At 36.0% G+C, this 21,594-nt stretch overlaps 1 protein-coding gene across 2 annotated transcripts in view; it reads right to left on the reverse strand.

Annotated features, from left to right (window-relative positions):
• KMT2C (lysine methyltransferase 2C) overlaps nt 1–21,594 on the reverse strand; it is a 187,702-nt gene that overhangs the window by 24,723 nt on the left and 141,385 nt on the right. Inside the window, exons 25-35 of one of the 2 annotated variants that reach the window (XM_021710431.1) lie at nt 17,866–18,043; nt 14,458–14,562; nt 14,066–14,113; nt 12,626–12,796; nt 12,457–12,489; nt 12,237–12,356; nt 7,097–7,229; nt 6,631–6,845; nt 4,947–5,020; nt 2,459–2,641; nt 210–2,087 (exon numbers count right to left, since the gene is read on the reverse strand). In XM_021710431.1, coding sequence (XP_021566106.1) covers nt 210–2,087; nt 2,459–2,641; nt 4,947–5,020; nt 6,631–6,845; nt 7,097–7,229; nt 12,237–12,356; nt 12,457–12,489; nt 12,626–12,796; nt 14,066–14,113; nt 14,458–14,562; nt 17,866–18,043 — 3,138 coding nt within the window. The remainder of the gene's footprint in view (nt 1–209; nt 2,088–2,458; nt 2,642–4,946; nt 5,021–6,630; nt 6,846–7,096; nt 7,230–12,236; nt 12,357–12,456; nt 12,490–12,625; nt 12,797–14,065; nt 14,114–14,457; nt 14,563–17,865; nt 18,044–21,594) is intronic. The other variant, XM_021710432.1, reaches the window with a different exon arrangement.

A 21,594-nucleotide genomic window follows, 5' to 3' on the forward strand; every position in this document is an offset into this window, starting at 1 on the left:
GAAAGTTTTTGTATTTTAAGGATTTTCCTACAAATTTATAAGTCCAATTCAATTGGTGCTAATTTTACCAATTTCATTTTTTTCTTTGCAGTATGATGAAGTCTACAATATAAAAAGAAAACTTCAACACTTGTATAGAAAATAGTCTGATGAAACGAATAGCTTCCTTAAATAATACATTTAAGACAAAAGAGAACACACATGTTTACCTGTCTCAACTTCTCTGTATCTGCTTGAGACATATTTACAGTATTCTGCGTGTCAGTTACTCCTGATGTTGGTACAGGTCCAGGAAGTTGGGAGACACCAGAAAACTGCTGGCCTTGAGGATTCATTGGAGAGTTTGAAGATGTACTGAAGCTCCCCTCTGACCCAGGTCTCGGCTGATCAGCAACATCATGAGCAACTTGACTTGCTCCAAAAGAGTCAGACTGGGATCGTGGCGTCATTGGAGGCTGATCATAGGGATCACGAGCAGCAGACGGAGAAACACGGCTAAATGTGTCTGGAAGACCAGGTCCAGGTGGCCTAGGTGTCTGGGAACACGTATCAGGGGGCCTTACCAATGGTCCTCGATTTTGTGTTGCTTGTAGGAAAGGATCCTGATTTGGCACGAGGGTTGGTCTTGTCAATGAAGACCTAGTAAAACCGTCTGAAATCCTTGGCCTTGGTGTTGCTGGTGGTTGAGAGTAAGGAACAGAAATTCCAGGTCTTGGTGTTCCAGGAGGATGAGCATATGGATCAGAGTGCCTCTGATTAGTTGCAGACGTAACAAACAAGTCGGTTTGTGTAGATGGTCTTGGGGTTGGAGGCTGCTGACTATATAGGTCAATAGGGGTAGGCCGGGGAGTTCCAGGAGGTTGAGAATAAGGGTCTGTATTGGACCGAGCTGTTCCTGAGGGTTGGGAATAAGAATCTACAACAGGTCTTGGAGTTCCTGGGGGTTGGGAATATGGATCCTGAGATGTGGGCCTTGATATAGTTCCCGGCTGGGGAAAAGCCCTTGAAGGATGGGCAAAAGATTCATTCATTGCCGGATGTGGAGTCAGAGGAGGCTGGCTATATGGATCACTTGACTGACTGTGAGAAAAATTATCTAGAGGTCTTGGTGTCAAAGTAGGCCTTTCATAAGGGTCAATAGGCAATCGTCTTGACGCCTGTGACACTGATCCATAAGCATCCTGAGAGGATGGAGGAGGCTGCATTGGAGTCTTAAAAGGTCCAGGACCACTATCAAGAGGTGCAGATGTCAACAAGGGTCGTACATATGGGTCAGGTATCCTTTGTCTCTGAAACACATCTGCCCTAGGAGACGGTTTAGTAAAGTGATCGATGGTTCCAGCTGCTACAGGACCTTTTGCAGTTTGCTCTGAAACCACAGGAGACCGGGGTAGGCCTAAAGATTTGGAAAACTGATCTGTCATCACAGGCCTAGGTGTATCTGGAGGCTTTGCATAGGGGTCACTATTTGCTGTGGAGGAAGAACATAAGTCTCTGATGGGGGATGGCCTATTTGTTGTTGACTCACTCATTTGAATGGGCCTAGACACTGACGATAAAGGAGAACAGTTTTCCACCGGTGCAGCAGAATTTCTTCTGGGAAAACTATGACCCCCAGGAGGTGGTCTAGGGGTACCAACCATTTTCGCATAAGGATCCATTGGAGACGGTGGCCGGGAGTTAGAGGAGCCAGGTGAAAACATCTGTGGTGAAGGCGGCTGAGAAGTCTGAGGCTGAGAAATATTCTCCTGAATTGGAATCCGCGATGGAGCTGGAGGAGGAGGTGGAGCTTGTGGTTTTACAAACACGTCATCTGAAGATGTAGATGCAGGGGTACTGGGTGGCTGTTTTGTGAACAGGTCTTTATGGAATGACTGTGCAGGAGACATACTTCCATTGCCAGGCTGAGGTGTCAAGGGACTCTGCATCCCGCTACTTGGTGTATCCGAACCCGACTGCACCAGGAGATGCTGAGAACCAAACTGCTGCTGCTGCTGCTGCTGCTGCTGTTGTTGCTCATTTTTCACCTGTTCAAGTTTCTGTGTGGCTTCAATTTTAGCTTGCTGCTTACTTTTCTGGCGCATTTGCTAAAAAACAGCCAAAAAAAGTAACCATATGGTTAAGGAATGAAATAACCAGCATGGGGGATAAAGCAATAGAAAGTTAATTTGTTTGGTGTCAGCAGATACCAGATTCCTTCCATATTACAAATTCCTAAACAAGAGAAATTATCCATCATAGTATGTCTGATTTAAGCCTAGGGCAGGATATTGTTTATAATATTTCAATAAACTTCCCCAATCAATTAAATACATTTTACTGAAAAGGTAAACAAATCTATTTTAAATCAAATTTTCATGATCCACTAAGAACTATATTCTGTAATAATGATGGAAATACCTCTTCTCAAAAAGCAAAAATGCAAGTTAAAAAAGTAGATAATCCATAAGCTCCATACCTGTCTAAATTTCCATTCCTGTTCATGTTCTGATTCTCGTTGCTTTAATGGATCTTTAAAAAGATCTGAATCAATACGAGAGCTGGGATCGATGCTATCTTGTTGCTGCTGCCTTTTCATGGAGTCGTTCGACATCTGTACTTTATTAATGCGTAAAGCAGCTCTGTTATCTCTGGCTTTTTGCTTTAACAAAAAGAAAAACAAATATTTCCCAGAATACGTTAACAACTTTTATGAAATAAAAATAAAACTATTGTGAACTTAATCATATAAAAAAGCAAGGAAAAGTCAGATTAAATAGTTGAAATATCCTCCAGAACTTACAGTATCTCCTAAAAAGGGATCTGGACACTAACCCATCTTCTCTACAGTTCATGGTACTTATGAGATGAGGGCATATTTCTAACTATGTTATTTGAATTAGGTGAAGAGATCCCAGGTGTAATCTAATATTTTTCACTGGAGTTTTCTTAACACATCCTTAGAAAATGGAAGAATTAATGTCTCTCCCTCAATTTATAAAGAAGAAAAATATCAAATCAATCCTCAAATTTTAAAACATCTGAATATCTGAAACTTATCACTAAAGAATATTTTAAAAACATTAAAAATATCCTGTCATTACCTTATTAAAGTCAAGGTAAACCACAGCATATCAACATATTAAAATATATGTGTGACATATACACACACACACATATATATGTACATATACATAGATACGCTCTATTCAAAACAATCATTATAACTGAAAATATTTACACTGGGGAATTGGAAAGTGACTTTTTTTTCAAAACAATAATACATATTAATATGCTTTAAAATGAAAGCAAGGATTTGGTTCCACTTGACAATCTTAATTTAGCTCTTTGGGGAAAACAATTCACTGAACTGTGAGTCTTATAAAACTCCTAAGAGCTCATGGCAAAGATCATGTTTCTAAAGCTCCTTAAAGGAGCTAGTACACTGTTGGTGAGAGTCTGCATTAGTACAACCTCTATGAAAATCTGTATGAAGATTTCTCATAGAACATATATTTGATCCAGCAATCCCATTATAAGGTTATCTATCTACCCAAAGGAACAGAGGTCATTACAAAAAAAAAGACACCTGCACTCACATCTTTATTATAATACAATTCACAATTGCAAAGATGTGGAATCAAACTGTATGCCCATCAACTGATCAGTGGATGATAAAACTGTGGTATATATACACTATGCAATACTATTCAGCTATCAAAAAGAATGAAATAACATCTTTTGCAGGAACTTGGATGAAAATAGAGAACATCAAACTAAGTGAATTAATACAGAAAGAGAAAACCAAACACCGTATGTTCTCACAAGTGGGAGCCAAAGTAAGGATCTGCAGGCACAGAGAATGGTAAAATGAACATAGGAGACTCAGAAAGAGGAAGGGAGAAGTGGAGGAACGAGAAATTACCCACTAGGTACAATGCATACAAGTGGGAGTGGTAGGTACACTTGAAGCCCAGAATTCTTTGCCACTGTACACTGCAACTATGTAACCAAAACTATTTGTACCCCCAAAACTACCAAAATAAAAAAAAAAAAATTTTTTTTTTTTTTAGTTGGAGTCTCTGTTGCCCAGGTTGGAGTGCAGTGGCATGCTGACCACCACTGCAGCCTTAACCTGCTGGGCTCAGGCGATCCTTCCGCCTCAGCCTTCCAAGTAGCTGGAACTACAGGCACGAGTCATCATGCCCAGTTAATTTTTCTTGATTTATTGTAGAGAGGGGATCTCAGACCTGTGGGCTCAGGCAATCCTTTCACCTCAGCCATCCTACTGGGATTATTGGCGTGAGTCACTGCACTCAGTTAAAAATAACTTTTTTGTTTAAAAGCTCCATAATGATATTCAGATATGACTCTTTCAAGATGCACAGATCCCCGTAGATACCAAAATCTGTGGATGCTCAAGTCCCTGATATAAAATGGTATAGTATCTGCATATAATCTACTTATGTCTTCCTGTAAATTTTAAATCATCTCTAGATAACTTTACTTGTGATACCTAGTATAATATAAATGCTATGTAAATAGTAGTTATATTGTATTGTTTAGGAAACAAGGATAAGAAAAAAAGCTTGTACGTTTGGTACAGACATTTTCCCCCCAAGTGATCTGCAGTTGATTGAATCCATGGATGTGAAACCCATAGATACAGAGGACCAACTGTACAGTTTGCTGAAGAGATAAAGCAATTTTAAAGTGAAATGAATTAAACATGCCCTCAAAATAGCTGCTTTACAATCTTCAACATCCTGGTTCTGGTTTATAAAAATGTTATACCCCATATTAAGATACATAATGAGTTAGGAAATCACTGTAAAAATAAAGTTGCTTGTTGTACAAGTGTTAACAAGCATTTTCTGCAATGGAAAATCTTTTTTATTAACATGAAATAATAAAAATAAGGTTCAAGAGTTGTGTTTAAAGATTTAACACATAGGATCTTAAAATACCACATATGGTGCTCTTTCCTGAGAGCTTGCTTTTCTCCACAATTTAGCTATTTGCTTCACTCTAGTAGTCCAATCTGCAACAAAAGAAGAGAGTACATAATTTTTTCAGAGTCATACTAATGGTGCATTATAATAAAAAATATTGATTAACTGCTGACAGTTCACCTTATTCAGGTCATACTTTTATGATGTAGCAGTCCTATGATAAGTTCTTTACACAGCACAAAGTTCCTGGCACACAACAGGCCAAGTAAATATTTTCTAAATGAAGTGCTGCTGTATTAACAACCTGGCTGTAGAGTTGGAAAGTTTTTAAAGTCAAGGGGCTAAGCAGCCAAAATAAATTTAACCAAATATAATAAATTCCCTCATGTCAAATAGTACAAGAATGAAAGTAAAAGTTTTGTAAAACATCTGCACTAAACAGAATTCTATCAACTTGACCTAAAGGAAGTAAACATAGTTATAAATAAACATCTCATCAGCATTTGTATACAAGCTAATGGGAAGATAATGATTTCAAACTATTTCTATGATATTCACAGTATCATGATAGACTACAAAATGAAGTCTGGATGAGATCAACAGTTAATAATAAAGATAGAAATTATTTATTCCATATTTTTTAAAAAAACCAAAACAAGCTTCTAAAAAGCATCAGCGAAAATGGAAATCAGTTGACCGACCAACATCCTTAACATAGTATTTCATGGGGCTCTTAAATCACAATGTAAAATTATTAAAGAAAATTACTTTAAAAAGACACTATAGTTCTGCTCTAAGGACAATTTATGCTAACATAAAACAACTCAAGATAACAATATATGCTTATCTATACAAATGGCAAATGTAAGTAGTTGAAGAATGGGTTACTGCTTTAACAGGCGTCTCATTGGTTTCTACTGTTAGATAACATAGCATGACATAATGAATAAAGTATCACAGGGATACCAAACAAAACAGGCACCTAAAAACCAGGGGCTATCCATATGAAAAGTCACTTCTAGACACCCCTCTAGTAATTTAAAAGAGCTCATATGTTGTGACAGATAGCCGGGACATTATTGCAAAACAGTTTGAATAACTGTGTCAATATAGTTGGTTTAACGTGAACTCAAAATAACAAAACAGCATTGCTTGCAAATAATGAATAACTGACACTTCATTAATCCAAATGTTTCATTCACAGGTTAATCAAAATTTTCAGATATAGTACAATTTTACCAACTGGGTTTTTCAAACAAGCAATAATAGCTGTGTAGTTAGGGAAGGTGAAGAGGGGAAAAGGGAAGATTTTATTGAATTAATTTCAATACAAACACCATTTAGAAGTGACTGATTTAGCCTAACAATATTTTTTTTTAAATGATAAGTTTCAGTTCCAGGAATTATTTTTAAATTGCCTAACATTGGCTTCTATTTATTAAGCACTGTGAGAAGCTTGAAAACTAGCCACGTCACTAACTGAAACTAACTTTTGGGAAATATGCAAATGAGTACAGGGACAAGAACTAAGTAAAATACAAGATGTTTCTAGATATCTAGCAAATCTTCACACTGTGGACTGTCATTCTACATGAAAATTATTGAATATGTCAGAACTCTCTATTGCAGTTTAAAAAAAAGTTATTAAACACAAAACAATGTTGGTAAAATACACAGCAATAATATATCCATGACTTACCTGGGAATTCTTCCTTTAAGTTTGGGAAATTAATATTTGTGTAAAGAACTGGTGCTACTGTTGCCATTTCACCCAGAGCCTCCTCTTTCTCCCACTTCAATGTACTTCTCTGGGCATTTGACATTGTATCATTTTCTCCTTCCATAGTGGGAGCTGATGATGTCCAAGAGTTGTTAGGGTCACTTGCCATCGAATTAAATGCTGGATTTTTATCCCTGGCGAAAAAGAAACATCTTTGCTTCATAAACATAAAATAATTTCCTAAGAGTATACTCAAGTACACTTTTATTAAAACCTATTGCGAAATAGCAAAAAATAACATATTTGATTATTTCTAGCAAAATTCACAATAAATGCAACATATAATATCATGCATAATAATCTAAACAGAATACTTAATTTATATATAGGTCAAACAGAAATTACTGCAATTTTAGTTCCTATAGAAAATAAGGCTTTTAAATACCTGGTATCAGGATAAGGCGATTGTGCTATTGCAGGGAAAGTTCCCAGTCCACTTCCAGGAGGCAAAGAATTATGTGGGAGATGAGGATTGGGTCCAATAAGACCATTCATGAGTGGCATCCGTGAAAAAACATCTTAAGAGAAAAAAACAGTAATTCAGTTTGCACAATATTCATAAATAACAAAGAGCTAGAATACAGTGACCTTTGAACAACACAGATTTGAACTCTGTGGATCTCATTAAATGCAAATATTTCTCAAACACACACAGATGGAACAAAACCTACATATATGAAGTGAGGGCTGACTTTGTGCATGCATATTCTGCAAGGTTGAACACAGGACTTCAGGATGCTCAGATTTTGTTTATAAGTGAGAGTCTTGGAACCAATCCCCCATGTATACTGAGGGACAGCTTTACTTCTAAATAAAAACTTTGAATGCTATTTAAAAATAGGATTTTTTTTCAATAATATACTGTATAATACTACTTAAAGAGTGATTTTTAGCTATAAAATTTTGAAATATGGTCTCCCCAACTGTGTTTACTTCATTATTGTGTACTAGAAATAGCATGTAGTTTGGAGACTGACAGCTCTGGGTTTGAATCTTAGTTCTGCTACATGTTAGGAGCAGAAACTATTTCTTTTTCTGTAAAAAGGAGATACGCTGCTATTTGGGTTAACAGAAATAATTTATGTACAGCTCTTAGCAGAGTGGTTAGTAAGAAGCAACTATTCAATACATATTAACTCTATAAAAAGAATGAATGACAGCAAATTCTAGTATGTTTTATCAAATATTCTTCTTCATTGAAAATTTACAAATAGATGGCCTTATATTCCTATTCCTCTTAATAGACATTGGCACTTACATTGGCACTTCCTGTAAAATAGCTTCTAACAATAAGCAATATTTCATTACTAATAACAATGAGATGGTTATTATCAAAAAATAAACATTCTGATTTTGGCCTAAATTTCATTACTTGTAGTTCAGCCACCAAAGGATTTAACTCTCAGTCCAGCTTATTCACAAGTTTCATGTACCTTATCATTTTCTTTTTTTTTGAGTCAGAGTCTCACTCTGTCACTCATGCCGGAGTGCAGTGGCACAATCACAGCTCACGGCAGCCTCCATCTCCTGGGCTCAGTCGATCCTTCAACCTTAGCCTCCCAAAGGGCTGGGACTATAAGCATGTGCCAACATGCCTGGCTTTTAAAAATTTTTTTTTGTAAAATGAGGTCTCATTATGTTACCCAGGTTTGTCTCGAACTCCTGGGCTCAAGCAATCCTCTCTCCTTGGCCTCCCAGAGTGCTGGGATTACAGGAGTGAGACACCATGCCTAGCCTATTTTCTTTCTAAATTGACACTAGGCAAACCATAAGACCACTTTGTTTCTCTACAACACTCCTTCAGGCATGTAACTCCAATCTCTATTGTGATTGTCTGCTTGTCTGAATTATCTGGGGTCCTTATTGGAGCAGTTTTCCATCAAAGAACAAAAGAAAAAAACCCTTCAAAAAACGCTCCCAATTAAATCTGATGATCTGTGAAAACGTACTCTAATACAAGGCCTCTGTTAAGTGTTGTAATGCTTTCAGTAGTACTATTACAAGAGATCCACATCACCAATTAATTATACAAATGGTAATATAGAGTTGGCTAACACTTGAGATAAAGAGAACTCCTAACCTGATCACTTGGCCACACCATTAGATAAAAACCCAGAGCAATATCACAGACAGAACATTTTACAATGCATAATGTCCTTTCACCTAATTCAGATCACCTGAATGTTACAACACTAAAATGTATAGTTCCAGTGTGTATGTGAGAATACTGAGGTTAATTACCAACAAGTTTTAACATATTTCATCTCAAATACTTCCTAGAACCATATGACTTATGTGATAGGGTTTATCCAACTAAATGTCAGAGCTGGCCACACTGGATCAGGTTTTCAAATGACAAGTGTCTCATGACAGTTAAGTTTACGCCAAGGATTAAAGGGCAATATTTCTGTTTTTATTCAGAATAGAACGTTACATCTACTTTCAACTCCAGTAAAAAGTAGGTTCCATTAAATAATCTGAAATTTTATTAAAAAACATCAAATGTCTCTCAAGTAATGAGGATAAACAAAAGCTTCTTTATTGGTAATGAGAATGGCAGCCCAATGAAATAGGTAATTATGTGCAGCTCCATTTAAGCAAAGACGACCCAGAGAAGTTAAATAACTTGTTCAAGGACATACAAGTAAATGCAAAGCATTTTACCTTCATTATTATTTTAATTAACAGATAGTTTTTTAGGCCAGGCATAGTGGCTCATGCCTATAATCCCAGCACTTTTGGGAGGCCGAGGTGAGAGGCTTGCCTGAGCATCGGTTTGAGATCAGCCCGGGCAACTTGGTGAGAACTCACCTCTAAAATAAATCAAAAAATTAGCCAGGCGTGATGACACGTGCCTATAGTTCCAGCTACCTGGAAGGCTGAGGTAGAAGGATCACCTGAGCCTAGCAGGTTGAGGCTGTGGTGGCTGTGAGCATGCCACTGCACTTTAGCCTAGATGACACAGTGAGACTCCACTCACTATGCAGTGTTTTTTTTTTTCTTCAGAAATGACCTACTCAACCTGGTCATATTAGTTTATAAAAATGTTAATGTTACTTCACTTAACTTTTATCTTAAAAAATTTCAAGTTACTATATCTCTATCTTAAAATTTCCATTTTCCACTTTCCTTCTGTATCACTCCTATTGAAGTTTCTCCACTGAAGATTACCAACAACCTCTTCACAGTCCAATAAAAGAAAATATTTCAAATATTCATCTTAATTAACTACATAACCTGGCTCTAATGTTCATTTCCAAGATCCTACATACCCTCTCACTCAATGTCTCTAATTTACTACATTTTTCACTTTCACCTAACCCTCAAAAAGAATAAACATGTAATTGTACACCTAATATAAATCATTACATTCAATTAAGAGTTCCTCAAGAATCTATACTCTACAGGTAGTATATACCCTTAAAAAATCTCAACCTTCCAACAACTTCAACTAGCACCACTACACAGATAGTTCCCACATCCCATAGCCTTGGCTAACTACAACGGACTGTAAGTCAGAGAATGTGTCTGACTCATTTCTACCAACCTAAAAATGGTCTAAAACTAAGTTCATGACCACTCCACTATCTTCGACAACACACACACTCTCTGAGTCTTTCTTTGATCCAGGTTTTGTGATTATCCTCGAGATCAGTCTGGTTCATTATATACAGCCTGATTCGCCTCATTTTCCCCTTCTCCTCATGCCTTATAGCCATTCAGTAGCACAGTCCTCCTTCTTCTCACTCCAGTGTCTCTCATATTACTCCTTCTGTTCAATCAGCATTACAAGTATCTTTATATGAACTCTAGGTTTTAACTTAGTCCCAGCCACAATAAAATCATCAGTTAAAGAAACACATCTTTAACTGACCTGATTTTTAAAATACATACTTTGTTATAGAAAATATGAAGACAGACTATTTTTATATGTTGAGAAAAGAAATATTTAAAAGTTCTTAATTATTAAAAGAATACAGGAACAATTAAGGCAAGAAGCAGTTATAATGTTTTATGGAAATGTAAATCACATGCTTGCTCTAGCAAAAGTCAAGGTAAATCTATGTTTAGAGGCTAAACTGGTAGAAACTCAAATATTTCAATTATGTGTATTATGGAATTTTTCACATATACAAAAAATTATTAGTAAAGATTGTAAATTATCCACATGTTGGCACTTATACACAGAAAAGATAACAGTTTATAAAGGTATCATCATATTACTCAATTCAGTAAATAGACAATGAAGCAATGACAACAGGATAAAGAAACGTCCCTATGCTCAACTCATCAAAAATGTGTACCACCATGGAACTCGAAACTCTCTTCAATAGGAGATTCCCATATACCTGTAGCACCCAATCTCCCTATTTACTCAGACAGATCTTAATTCTAGGCTACTTTATTTTCAATCTCCAGAAAGAGTAAAAAATTGAAGTCTTAAACCTATTTTATACGGCAACTAGTTACAAGTAGGTAGAAGAAGAAGGATCAAACAAAAGAGTAAAATTTCACAGAAATCTCATCATGTCTACAGGGGGCAGAAGAGTCACTGATTTACTCTGAAAGTATATACTGTAAACACACTCTGCAGCAGGGTATGCAGTGATAAGCAAGACAAATATGACCCTGCCCTAGCCTTTAGAGAGCTCACACTGGGCTGGGCACAGAGGTTTATGCCTATTATCCCAGCACTTGCGAGGCCAAGGTGAGTGAATTGCCTGAGCCCATGCATTTAAGACCAGCCTGGGCAATTTGGCAAGACCTCATCTCTACAATAAATAAAAAAATTACACAGGTGTGGTGGCACGTGCCTGTAGTTCCAGTTTCTTGGAAGGCTGAGTCAGAAGGATCACCTGAGTGCAGCAGGTAGAGGCTGTGGTGGCCGTAAGCGTGCCACTGCACTCCAGCCTGGGTGACAGAGTGAAACTCCAACTCAAAAAAAAAAAAAGGAAAAGAAAAAGGGGGCATTCATAATCATGACAAAGGTAAGACCTTAATTATCCAAACAGGTATTTGTGCCACATGCTACAAATGAAAGACATGGAGATAGATGCACAAGTGGTGACTGGCTAACCTCTGAGGAAATGTCAGTGAAATTGAGACCAGATCAATGAGTACAAGGCAGCCAGGTAAGGGTGGGTTGTAGTGCTCCAAACAAAGAAGTCCCTATGTGGGAAAACAACTGGTGTGGAAGTGAGCTGGAATTGGGACTGGAGGAAAAGAAGAGGGCAGGCACTACTACATCCTCCCCACAGCCAGTGACCCACAGCCAATGAACAAGCAAAAGAATTCCAATCATAAGGTGGGGATCATGGATTTATAGAAAATTTCAGGGAGATAGATACATAATGAAGTTGCTATTTTTCTATCATCACAAAAGAGGGCTTTCTCCTATCAGTTTATATATGCAGCTACTAAGGAAATGGGCAAAACTCCCCTCCATGTACACACACACACACACACACACACACACACACACGTGGATATAAGGTAGAACCATACATATATAAGTCATAACATACCCTGGTTGTGTATTGGCAACAGCTGTGTTGGAGGGGGAGGCTGTGGTAATGGAGCTGGCTGAGTGGTTACAGGACTAAGTACAGCAGTAAATAAGTCTTCTACATCCTTTCCTCCAAGCTCTACAAAATAAAATAAAAACAGTAGTAAGTTAAAAAAACTATTAGGGCCTTGGTATGGAGAATGGGATTTTCATAAACTAAGAAATCAGAACACAAATACCTGGAATTTTATATAACTTCCCAAGAATTGCTCCTAGAATAAAATAAATAGAAAAATTAACAACACTAATTCAACATGCTGGTATAAAATAGCATTTAATTGATGTAGAAATAATAATATATATAAAATTATAAATAACCATGCAGAAATCTTTGAAAAGCATATTTACTCATGTTTTTTAGAAAGCCTAGATGTAGGGCAAATATTTTACCATCTGTGACCATTTTGTCTAGTTCTGGACTGAGGATCCCATCTAGTTGCTCTTCGCTTAATGGTCGTGAATTCTGATTGACACTTGGCTGAGGCAAAGAGGAAGGATCATCAGCGATGGGACCAATATCTAAGAGGAAGGTGAATACATTAAAGGTGAATTTAGAACACTCATGGAAAACGTATAGCACTATTTACCTGCATTAATAAATCACAATATGATTAAAATAGATAAATAAAGTCTGTAATTCTGAATCAGAACTCTTCTATCAATTTTGATAGTCAATCAGTAAAAACTGGGCAGAAAGCATTTGTAAACATAGGTGCCACATAGTTATATTTTAATAAAAGTAAATACATTTCCTGAGGAAAGAAAAATCACATCTGATTTTAACATGCCAATTTCTGTAAAAAATAAACTCATTAAGATAGGAATATAAGCCGGGCTCAGTGGCTCAGCCTGTAGTCCCCCGCCTTTGGGAGGCTGAGGTGAGTGGATTGCCTGAGCCCGCGGGTTCGCGACCCACCTGGGCAGCGAGACCTCATCTCTACAATAAATCAAAAAATCAGCCGGGCATGGTAGTGCACACCTGTAATTCCGGCTACTTGGAAGGCAGAGGCGGAAGCATCGCCGGAGCCCAGCAGGCGAGGCTGCGGTGGCCGGGAGCGGCCACTGCACTCCAGTCTGGGTGACTGAGAGAGACTCCAACTCAAACAAAATAAAATTAAATTTAAAAAAAAGATAGGAATATATGAGTAGTCAATATACAAATAATTGCTTTAACTTGGAAAATACTGGTTTCAAATGTACAGTTCAATTATTATACAGTGTGGGAAACAAGAGGGAGAAGTTTCATATAAATTAATAAAAGGCTCCAAAATTCTCAATGCTTAATAAATATTACCTTTTGTAAACAAGCTCAAGTATAGCTTATGTTTTAAAAATATTTTGTAGACATTCTGAATATATGTTTATACAAATATAATATGCTTTATTCATATACATATTTTAAGCAAGAGTCAAGTAAAAATGATCTATCACCTAGATTTTTCATGCTTTCTCAAAATTATTGTATTAAAGTAAAAATTTAGTCTGCTCTTGTTTAATTACATATATTAGGAACTAACTCTATAGTATTTAGGTAATATTGTAAATTACATATTAACAAAAATAAAACCATTCATTAAAAAAAAAAAAAAAAAACTACTGAAAAAGTCACCCAAAGCACAGTACAGCTATACTATGCTTTAGCCACACAAAGGGAAAAGCAAAGTATGGATTAGTGATAAATTAGCACTACTAATAAATATGCATGCACCTACAGGTTGTTTCAGCTGAAATCATTATGAAAAAGAAGACTACTTCTATTCAGCGGTCATTCATTGCTCAGTTTCTTACCAAATGGAAAAGGTGAGCTCTCAACCTGGAAAGTGCATAAATCAAGACCTACAAGACCCAAACCAAATAAAATGGATGATTACCACAGGAGCGGAGAGCTAGGGAAAATGCAATCAAAAGAAGAAACAAAATACAGCAAGACTTTAAGGCAACATGCCTTAAATTTGATGCAATTAGAAAGACAATAGAAATTAACTAACTTGCTATCCCCTCCTAAAGCAGGAAAGCCAAGGTAGATAAAATAAAATGTTGAGTTCTTTGACAAAGCCAAAAACAAAACACATACAAAAACTTTAGTTACTGGGAAACAGACAAAAAGACTAAACTTGTTTCATACACATACAACTCTCATATCATAAAACAAAAATTGTGTAAATAATTTTCACATATACCTGAATGATCAACCGATTTTGCTAGGTCATCTGAAATTATTCCAAGAATGTCATCATCTGTATTTAAAACTTCAGAAATATCAGCTAATGGGTCATCAGCAGTACCTAAAATCATAAGTATATTCTTAAAATTTCAGTATTTTTCTACACATCAAACCATTTCCTAAGTACTTAAAATACAATAGGTGCTGCGGTGAGTGCCAGAATGATAAAAAATTTAGACTCTTTACTTTCATGGCAGGAATTTTTCATAAGGCACTCTAACGTTTTAAACAACAAAAAATTATTTAAAACTCAGACTATTCTGCGACTAATGTTTACTGAAACAAAGCAAAACAAAAAAATATAAAGACCTGGAGGCAATAAAATGGAAAAGAATGAACAGTATAACACAGCAAGAAAAAAAACATCTTTCTTTTACTTAATTAAAAAAGTAGCATCTCTACAGTAAGTTAAGATCATTCCACTATACTCCAGCCTGAGTGACAAAGCAAGACCCTGTCTTATTGGAGAAAAAAAAGTGGTATTTTTTAAAATAACATCCATAGACATAGATCTGTGCATCCTGAAGTTTTTTTTTTTTTTTTTTTTTTAATTAATGAGTGAATGAGTAATCACTATGAAGAACAAAGCTGGAAGCAGTAATTCGATGGTACCAGGATTTCTAAAAGGGTAACAGGCTTGTCTTTCATATTTTAACTCTCCTATGTTTTATTTTCTAGATGTTATTTTTAGAGCTACCACTTTATTAGGGGGCAGATTTTGAAGGCAGAGACAAAAACGCAGACTGAAAAGATGTGGAACATGGTGAATGAGAAATCAAGGAGGATTCTAAGGGGGTTTGGCCTAATCAAGGAGGAAATACTGGAAGTCTTACTTAGACTAGCTTAATAAATTATATTAGTCATTCAGTAAAGAACATTTAAAATTTTGAATTCATTTTAAGTGTATTTTTACTTAGGGGAGGCTGGGCAGACATAAATGTAATACTCCAGATCAAACAAAGTCTTGGTCTCATTTTATACTTCTCAAGTAGAATCCACATGTAAGAGAACATCATATTAAATTTTGTGTGCCCAAGCCGGGCTCGGTGGCTCAGCCTGTAATCCCGCGCCTTTGGGAGGCTGAGGTGAGTGGATTTCCTGAGCCCGTGGGTTTGAGACCCGCCTGGGCAGCGAGACCTCATCTCTACAATAAATCAAAAAATCAGCTGGGCGTGGTAGCACATGCCTGTAATTCCAGCTACTGGGAAGGCTGAGGCGGAAGGATCGCCGGTAGAAAGTTTTTAGAGAAATAAAATTATTTCAATAATGTATTAGCTAAACAATGGTACATTTGAAAGGAATAAAATTATGAATAATTCTTTCAGGGGGCCATACAGTGATTTTTTTGCTTGTTTTAAAGTAAGTAATGAAATTCAATTATATAAACTATAGCTGACATTATTAAAAGACTTTAAAAATTTGCCCATACCTAAAGTAAAGGATTTTAAATCTTATTAACAAATTATTAAAATTGAAATAATGGACTACAATGAGTGAAATGTTAAGAAAAAAGCATTTTCTTGTTAATTTTCCATTATAAAGGTAAAAGAGTGGTTCAACTGCAAAAATCATTAAGTTTAATTTACGTTTTGAAATGGGTATATTTTTCTAGTCCTCCAAGTTTTGGTCTTATTGTAAAATCATTCTCTCTTCAGCTGTTTTGGGGGAGGGGGTTCAGAAAAAGGAAAAAGAAGTAAAAATAACATGTCCTTTCTATGACAATATGTCCTCTGTTCAGCTTTGATCCTTTTTCCTTTAAAACTCAAGTGCAAATAACTTCTATTTACGTCTTTAAATGGCTGAAGGACCTACATTTATTTCATTTACATTATTTTAGCAACGTATTGACATGGATAAGAGCAGGTAAGTACTTAAACCAACAGAATTAAAATAAAAGTTTAAAAAACAAATCTGTTAAGACTGCCTGCCTCTCTACAATCTAGAAAGTGAGAAAAAAAAATAAAAGAAAATTTTTTAAAAATCTGCTAAGGCTAAACAAATAAGCAGCATGACCATACTACCAACAGTGAGGTAGACTAGACACCCACAGGCATACAACAGGGGGTTAAGATTGCTTCTAATTATTTCAAGAAATCAAAATAAAAGTATGGCCAGGCACAGTGGCTCAAGTCTGTAATCCCAGTACTTTGGGAGGCCGAGGTAAGAAGATTGCCTGAGACCAGGGGTTCAAGACAAGCCTGGGCAACTTGTCGAGCCCTTGTTTCTACAATAAATCAAAAAATTAGCCAAGCATGGTGGCACGCGCCTGTACTTTCAGCTGAAGTGGAAGGATCACCTGAGCCTAGTAGGTCAAGGCTGCTGCGGCCATGAGCGTGCCACTGCACTTCAGCCTGGCCAACAGAGTGAGATTCCAACTCAAAAAATTAAATTAAATTAAATTAAATTAAAGTCTATATTTCAATCCAGGATAATGCAAATTAGTGAAGCTGTAACTACTTAATATCAAAAGTCATTTTTCAGTGGCGAACTGTTTTACAAAGTGAGTTTATAAAATTAACTAACAAATGTAATCAATGATAAAAAGAAAGTATATCAAAAGAACATTAATTTAAATTGATAGTATCATAAAAACCTAGAAGTGGTGAAAAACACTGTGGTCAGAACCCTCACATAGCCAACTAGTGAAACTCCTCTAGCCTTGTTGACATTAATATTACGTTATAAACACATCAAGCTCTTATACCTTTCCCTGATTGTTAGCAATTCCCATATGCATTATACCTAGGACAATGGTTCTCAACCAGGAGTGATTCTGCCCACCAAAAAATATTTGGAATCATTTGGAGATGCTTTTGATCATCATGATGTCATGAGACCAGAAAAGCTGTTAGATATTCTACCATGTACCAGCCTCCCTCCTACAACAAGGAATTATTGGGTCAAACTGTCAGTAGTGAGAAACCATTATATAGGGCAATATATCTCACTGTATTAACACAAACTTGCCAGCAAGTTTCCAATTACGGCATTCTTCTTGGTTTCCCTCTGTTTTGAATTTCTTTATGCAGTGCAATTATCTTACCTAAGTTGAAGATTATTAAATTTAAAACTCACGAACTACCGCCAAATTATGCCTCCTCACATTGCTCTCAGCAAAGTGTAAGTCAAACATTTCCCTTCACAACTCTTGATTTTGGTGGTAAGATACACAAGCAAATTCATTTGCCAAATCTTATAGATCTGTGCACTTAAAATAGTTGCATTTGAATGTTAAGTTAAACTTCAATAGACTTGATTTCTTAAAATACAAATGAAGCCAAACAAAAGCACTTCAAGGGCTTAAATGAAAGGAAGATGAATGTCATATGATATAAAGAAAACGTCTGTGAATTGTTCCACATACCTTGAGTTCCAGATTTTGCTGGAGCTGAGGATGAACTAAGTAGTGGATCTAAAGGATCCAAGAAACCTGTGTTCGTGTTTGTTTTATATGAAAGCTGAGCTGCATCTTCTGATAGATTATCTAAACTCAGCTTGTTTTGTCTACTTGTATCTAGAAGATCTTTTCCAAAAAAAGCTTCCTAGATGAAGATAAGCACATAAAAATTGGTTATAAATTTTTAAAAAACAGGTCAGTTTTTGACAAGGAAAAGGTTTGTTTTTAACAATATAGAAACTAAATATGGAAATATAAAACAGAGAAATAGCTTGTCAATTCTTTTACATAGATTCTCCTTATTTTAAAAATGAAAATTTTTTAGTAGTTTTACTAGTGACAAATGCAATTATGCAAACAAAACAAGACAATTATGTCAGATGTTTCTAGCAACTGTAGTATAATAGCTTTGTGATTATTAATTTTTATAGATTACTTGCAGAGGATGGCATAAGACTTTGATCAATAGCTTTAATATTTATATACTTCAGGCAGATTTTGTAATCTCACAATGATTCATATAACCACACTGAAGAGTAACACTATAAATCTGAAAGACCACATAATAGAAATTTTACACACATCATGTGTACAACATTTACAGCATTACAGTATAATAGTCATAATAGTATAGTATAATAGCATATAGTATAATAGTCATTTTACACACATCATGTGTACAACATTTACAGCAATTAAAGGCTTTTGGCTTTCTATTTATTTACTCATATTAACATTTGTCCATTTCAATACACTTTCCCTACCCTAGAGACTAGGGCTTCCACATGGGTTCCTGGCAATTCAAGGATGTTTCCAAAACTTCAAGAATCAATACTGAAGACAAAACGGAAGCATATAGAATCCCTTTCACCTACTTGAACCCCACAACTTTTCTTTAGTCTATTTTCTATTATGTGGTCTATCTGGAAAAAGGATACTTCATAGGGGCCAATTCTACAGTAGCTATCAATATTTAACATACACTTGCCAAACATACATAACAAAAAAAGTTCACTGTAGCGTGTTTTGTAATACCAGAAAATGAAAACAGCCCTAAATGTCTATCAACAGGTATATGAATAAATAAACTGTAGAAACTCAAACTACAAAATACAAAGCAAGTTTTAAAAAGTATGCAGAGTTGTGTTATCAAAGCTCTAAAATACATTACTAAAAGAAAGTAAGTTGAATAATACATCCAGCAAATTATAAAACACAAATCAGGACTACCATAAATATGCAAAACCAAATTATAAAAAAAGTTCTAAAAGAATAAATAGCAAAATATTAACAACAATACTTTTCAAAAGAGATTACGGGTATGAAGTCTGGTCGAGGTAAAGATATACCTAATTTGAAATTTTTGCATTTTAAATGAACAAGCTGTTTTACTATAAAAAAGAAATCTGAAAATTCACAAAGTTGGAGCAGTAAGTAGAAGACAGTCCATTTCATGTAACAACAATGCTTTTACCATTAGGAAAAATGTTGAATAGCAGAAAGCATTTTAGAAGTTTAGAGGTTATTTATTTAATGCCTTCAGTATACATATGAATAATCTGAGTTCACCAGCAGCAAGAAACGTATTTAAATGATGCATGAAGACCTTACTGCTGTTTATAGGAAACTAACATACAAGAAGGGACCCCAAAAAAACCCAGAATTATATTTTGAAGGGCAGGCCCCTTGTGGTACACTCAGAATTTGTTTCTCAGGACCCAACGGTAGACCAAAGTTTTTTTGTTGAATTGGAGTCTCACTCTGTCGCTCAGGCTGGAGTGCAGTGGCACGCTCCCAGCCACCGCAGCCTCGATCCTTCTGCCTCAGCCTTCCAAGTAGCTGGAATTAAAGGTGCGCACTACCACGCCCAGCTCATTTTTTGATTTATTGTAGAAACGAGGTCTCACCATGTTGCCCAGGCTGGTCTCAAAGCCTGGAGCTCAGGCAATCCTCTCGCCTCGGCCTCCCAAAGTGCTGGGGTTATAAGCTTGAGCCACTGAGCCCAGACAGACTAAAGTTTTTATCTGGAAGTATTGGGAAGGTTATCACTCTTTGCAGAAGACACATCCTGAGATGTGGCAAACATGTGACTAGTTTGACCAAAACCAGCATGACTCCAGTACCTGCCAATCTCACCCCAAGTGAATTTTTTCCTTTTCTTTCTTGAATGAAAGAGTCCTCAAAGGGAAAGTCTTGCCAATGTGGAAGAGGTGAAATAAAAAATGGCAGAAGCACTAAAACGCATAAAAACTCTCAAGTTCAAAAACTATTTTGAGTAGTGAGAAAAGCACCCTGATAGATATAGATGTATCAAATGGAGAGTACTCTGAAGGTGACTGACGTTTAAACATGTAAGAATAAACACATATATCTTTATAAATAAATTCTGGGATTTTTTCTGGCCTCCCTTCTGTATCTTATTAATTTAGTGGGGTTTTCATTCCTTGTAGTTAACATAAAGGAGTGGCTTCAGAGATATTCTAACTTGATGATATTTTCAGTAACTTCAAAAACTAATCAGAGATGTGTATCTATTATAGTGATTCCTAAAGTTATATGGTATCACTAGATATTAGTAGACAGCATAAATATTTCTAGTGATTAGATCATTCCATTTATAATTTGTCTTCACACCTGTGATTAATAAAGAAAAACTGGAAAGTGTTACTGAATTCCTGGTGGGCTTTTGTCACCATGTGCTCCCCTAATCAGTGGGAAAAAATACAATCATCACAAGATATCCAAGAAACAATACCGTAACAAAGGCTTCCTGCACATTACACTGAAATTTTAAAAAAGTAGAAATTACTGATGTACACCAGAGGAAATAATCCAGCTCTATATACTATGATCACCGCAGTAATTGGGAAATTAGATCTAATACTTTAAAAAGCTTTTTTGCAAAAGCATTTAACAGTTACTTTTCATACTTTTATAAACACTTAAATAAAGCTTCCCAAATAGAGAATACACTTTACAGAAGGATCAATAAGAAGGAGAGGTAGGTCGTGATCTCCATACTCTCAGAAAAAACTATATTAAGAAGCATCGTGAAGAGAACAGGAGAAAGCAACAAACACAAAAAGCTGCAAGTAAAGATAATCCAAACTACAGATGGGTCTATTTCATGACTAAGAAAATTACTGTTTGAAAACAACCATGCACAGCTAGGATGAAAGGGTACCTGAAGGCAGTAAGGGGGGAAAATCCATTAAGGATGCATAAAATTAAGGCATAAGGAAAACCAAGGCCAAAAACAGGGACAACAATTGATGAAGGGACAGACGACAGTCATACACACACAAGTTAGAACAGACACGCAATGACAGTCTCTTCTAGTGCACTTTTTACACATGAAAAATAGGCCAGTAAGGATGAATAACATGCTTAGGAATCTCAAATTAGCTAGTCACAAGGCCAGAAGTTTAAACTCAGTACCACTTCTAATACAGGGCTGTTTCCAATACATCACATGGCCTTGAACTCTTCTGTGACTTAATGTTTACAAAACAGAAAACGCAAAGATTCTTTCTAGCAGTCTACAAACATTAATTTCTTCGGACTGGAGACAGTTTTCTGATGTGTATTTTAGAAAAGAAGAACTGCTAAAATCTTTGGCTTACCAGGTCTCTAAGAGTGGTAATTATTAAAGCTATAACCTGGGCTGACAAAAAATCTTCTTTATTCAACTAATTT

Source organism: Carlito syrichta, unplaced genomic scaffold (assembly GCF_000164805.1).
Source record: "Carlito syrichta isolate Samal-C Ts95f unplaced genomic scaffold, Tarsius_syrichta-2.0.1 Scaffold288950, whole genome shotgun sequence".
NCBI classification, from domain to species: domain Eukaryota; kingdom Metazoa; phylum Chordata; class Mammalia; order Primates; family Tarsiidae; genus Carlito; species Carlito syrichta.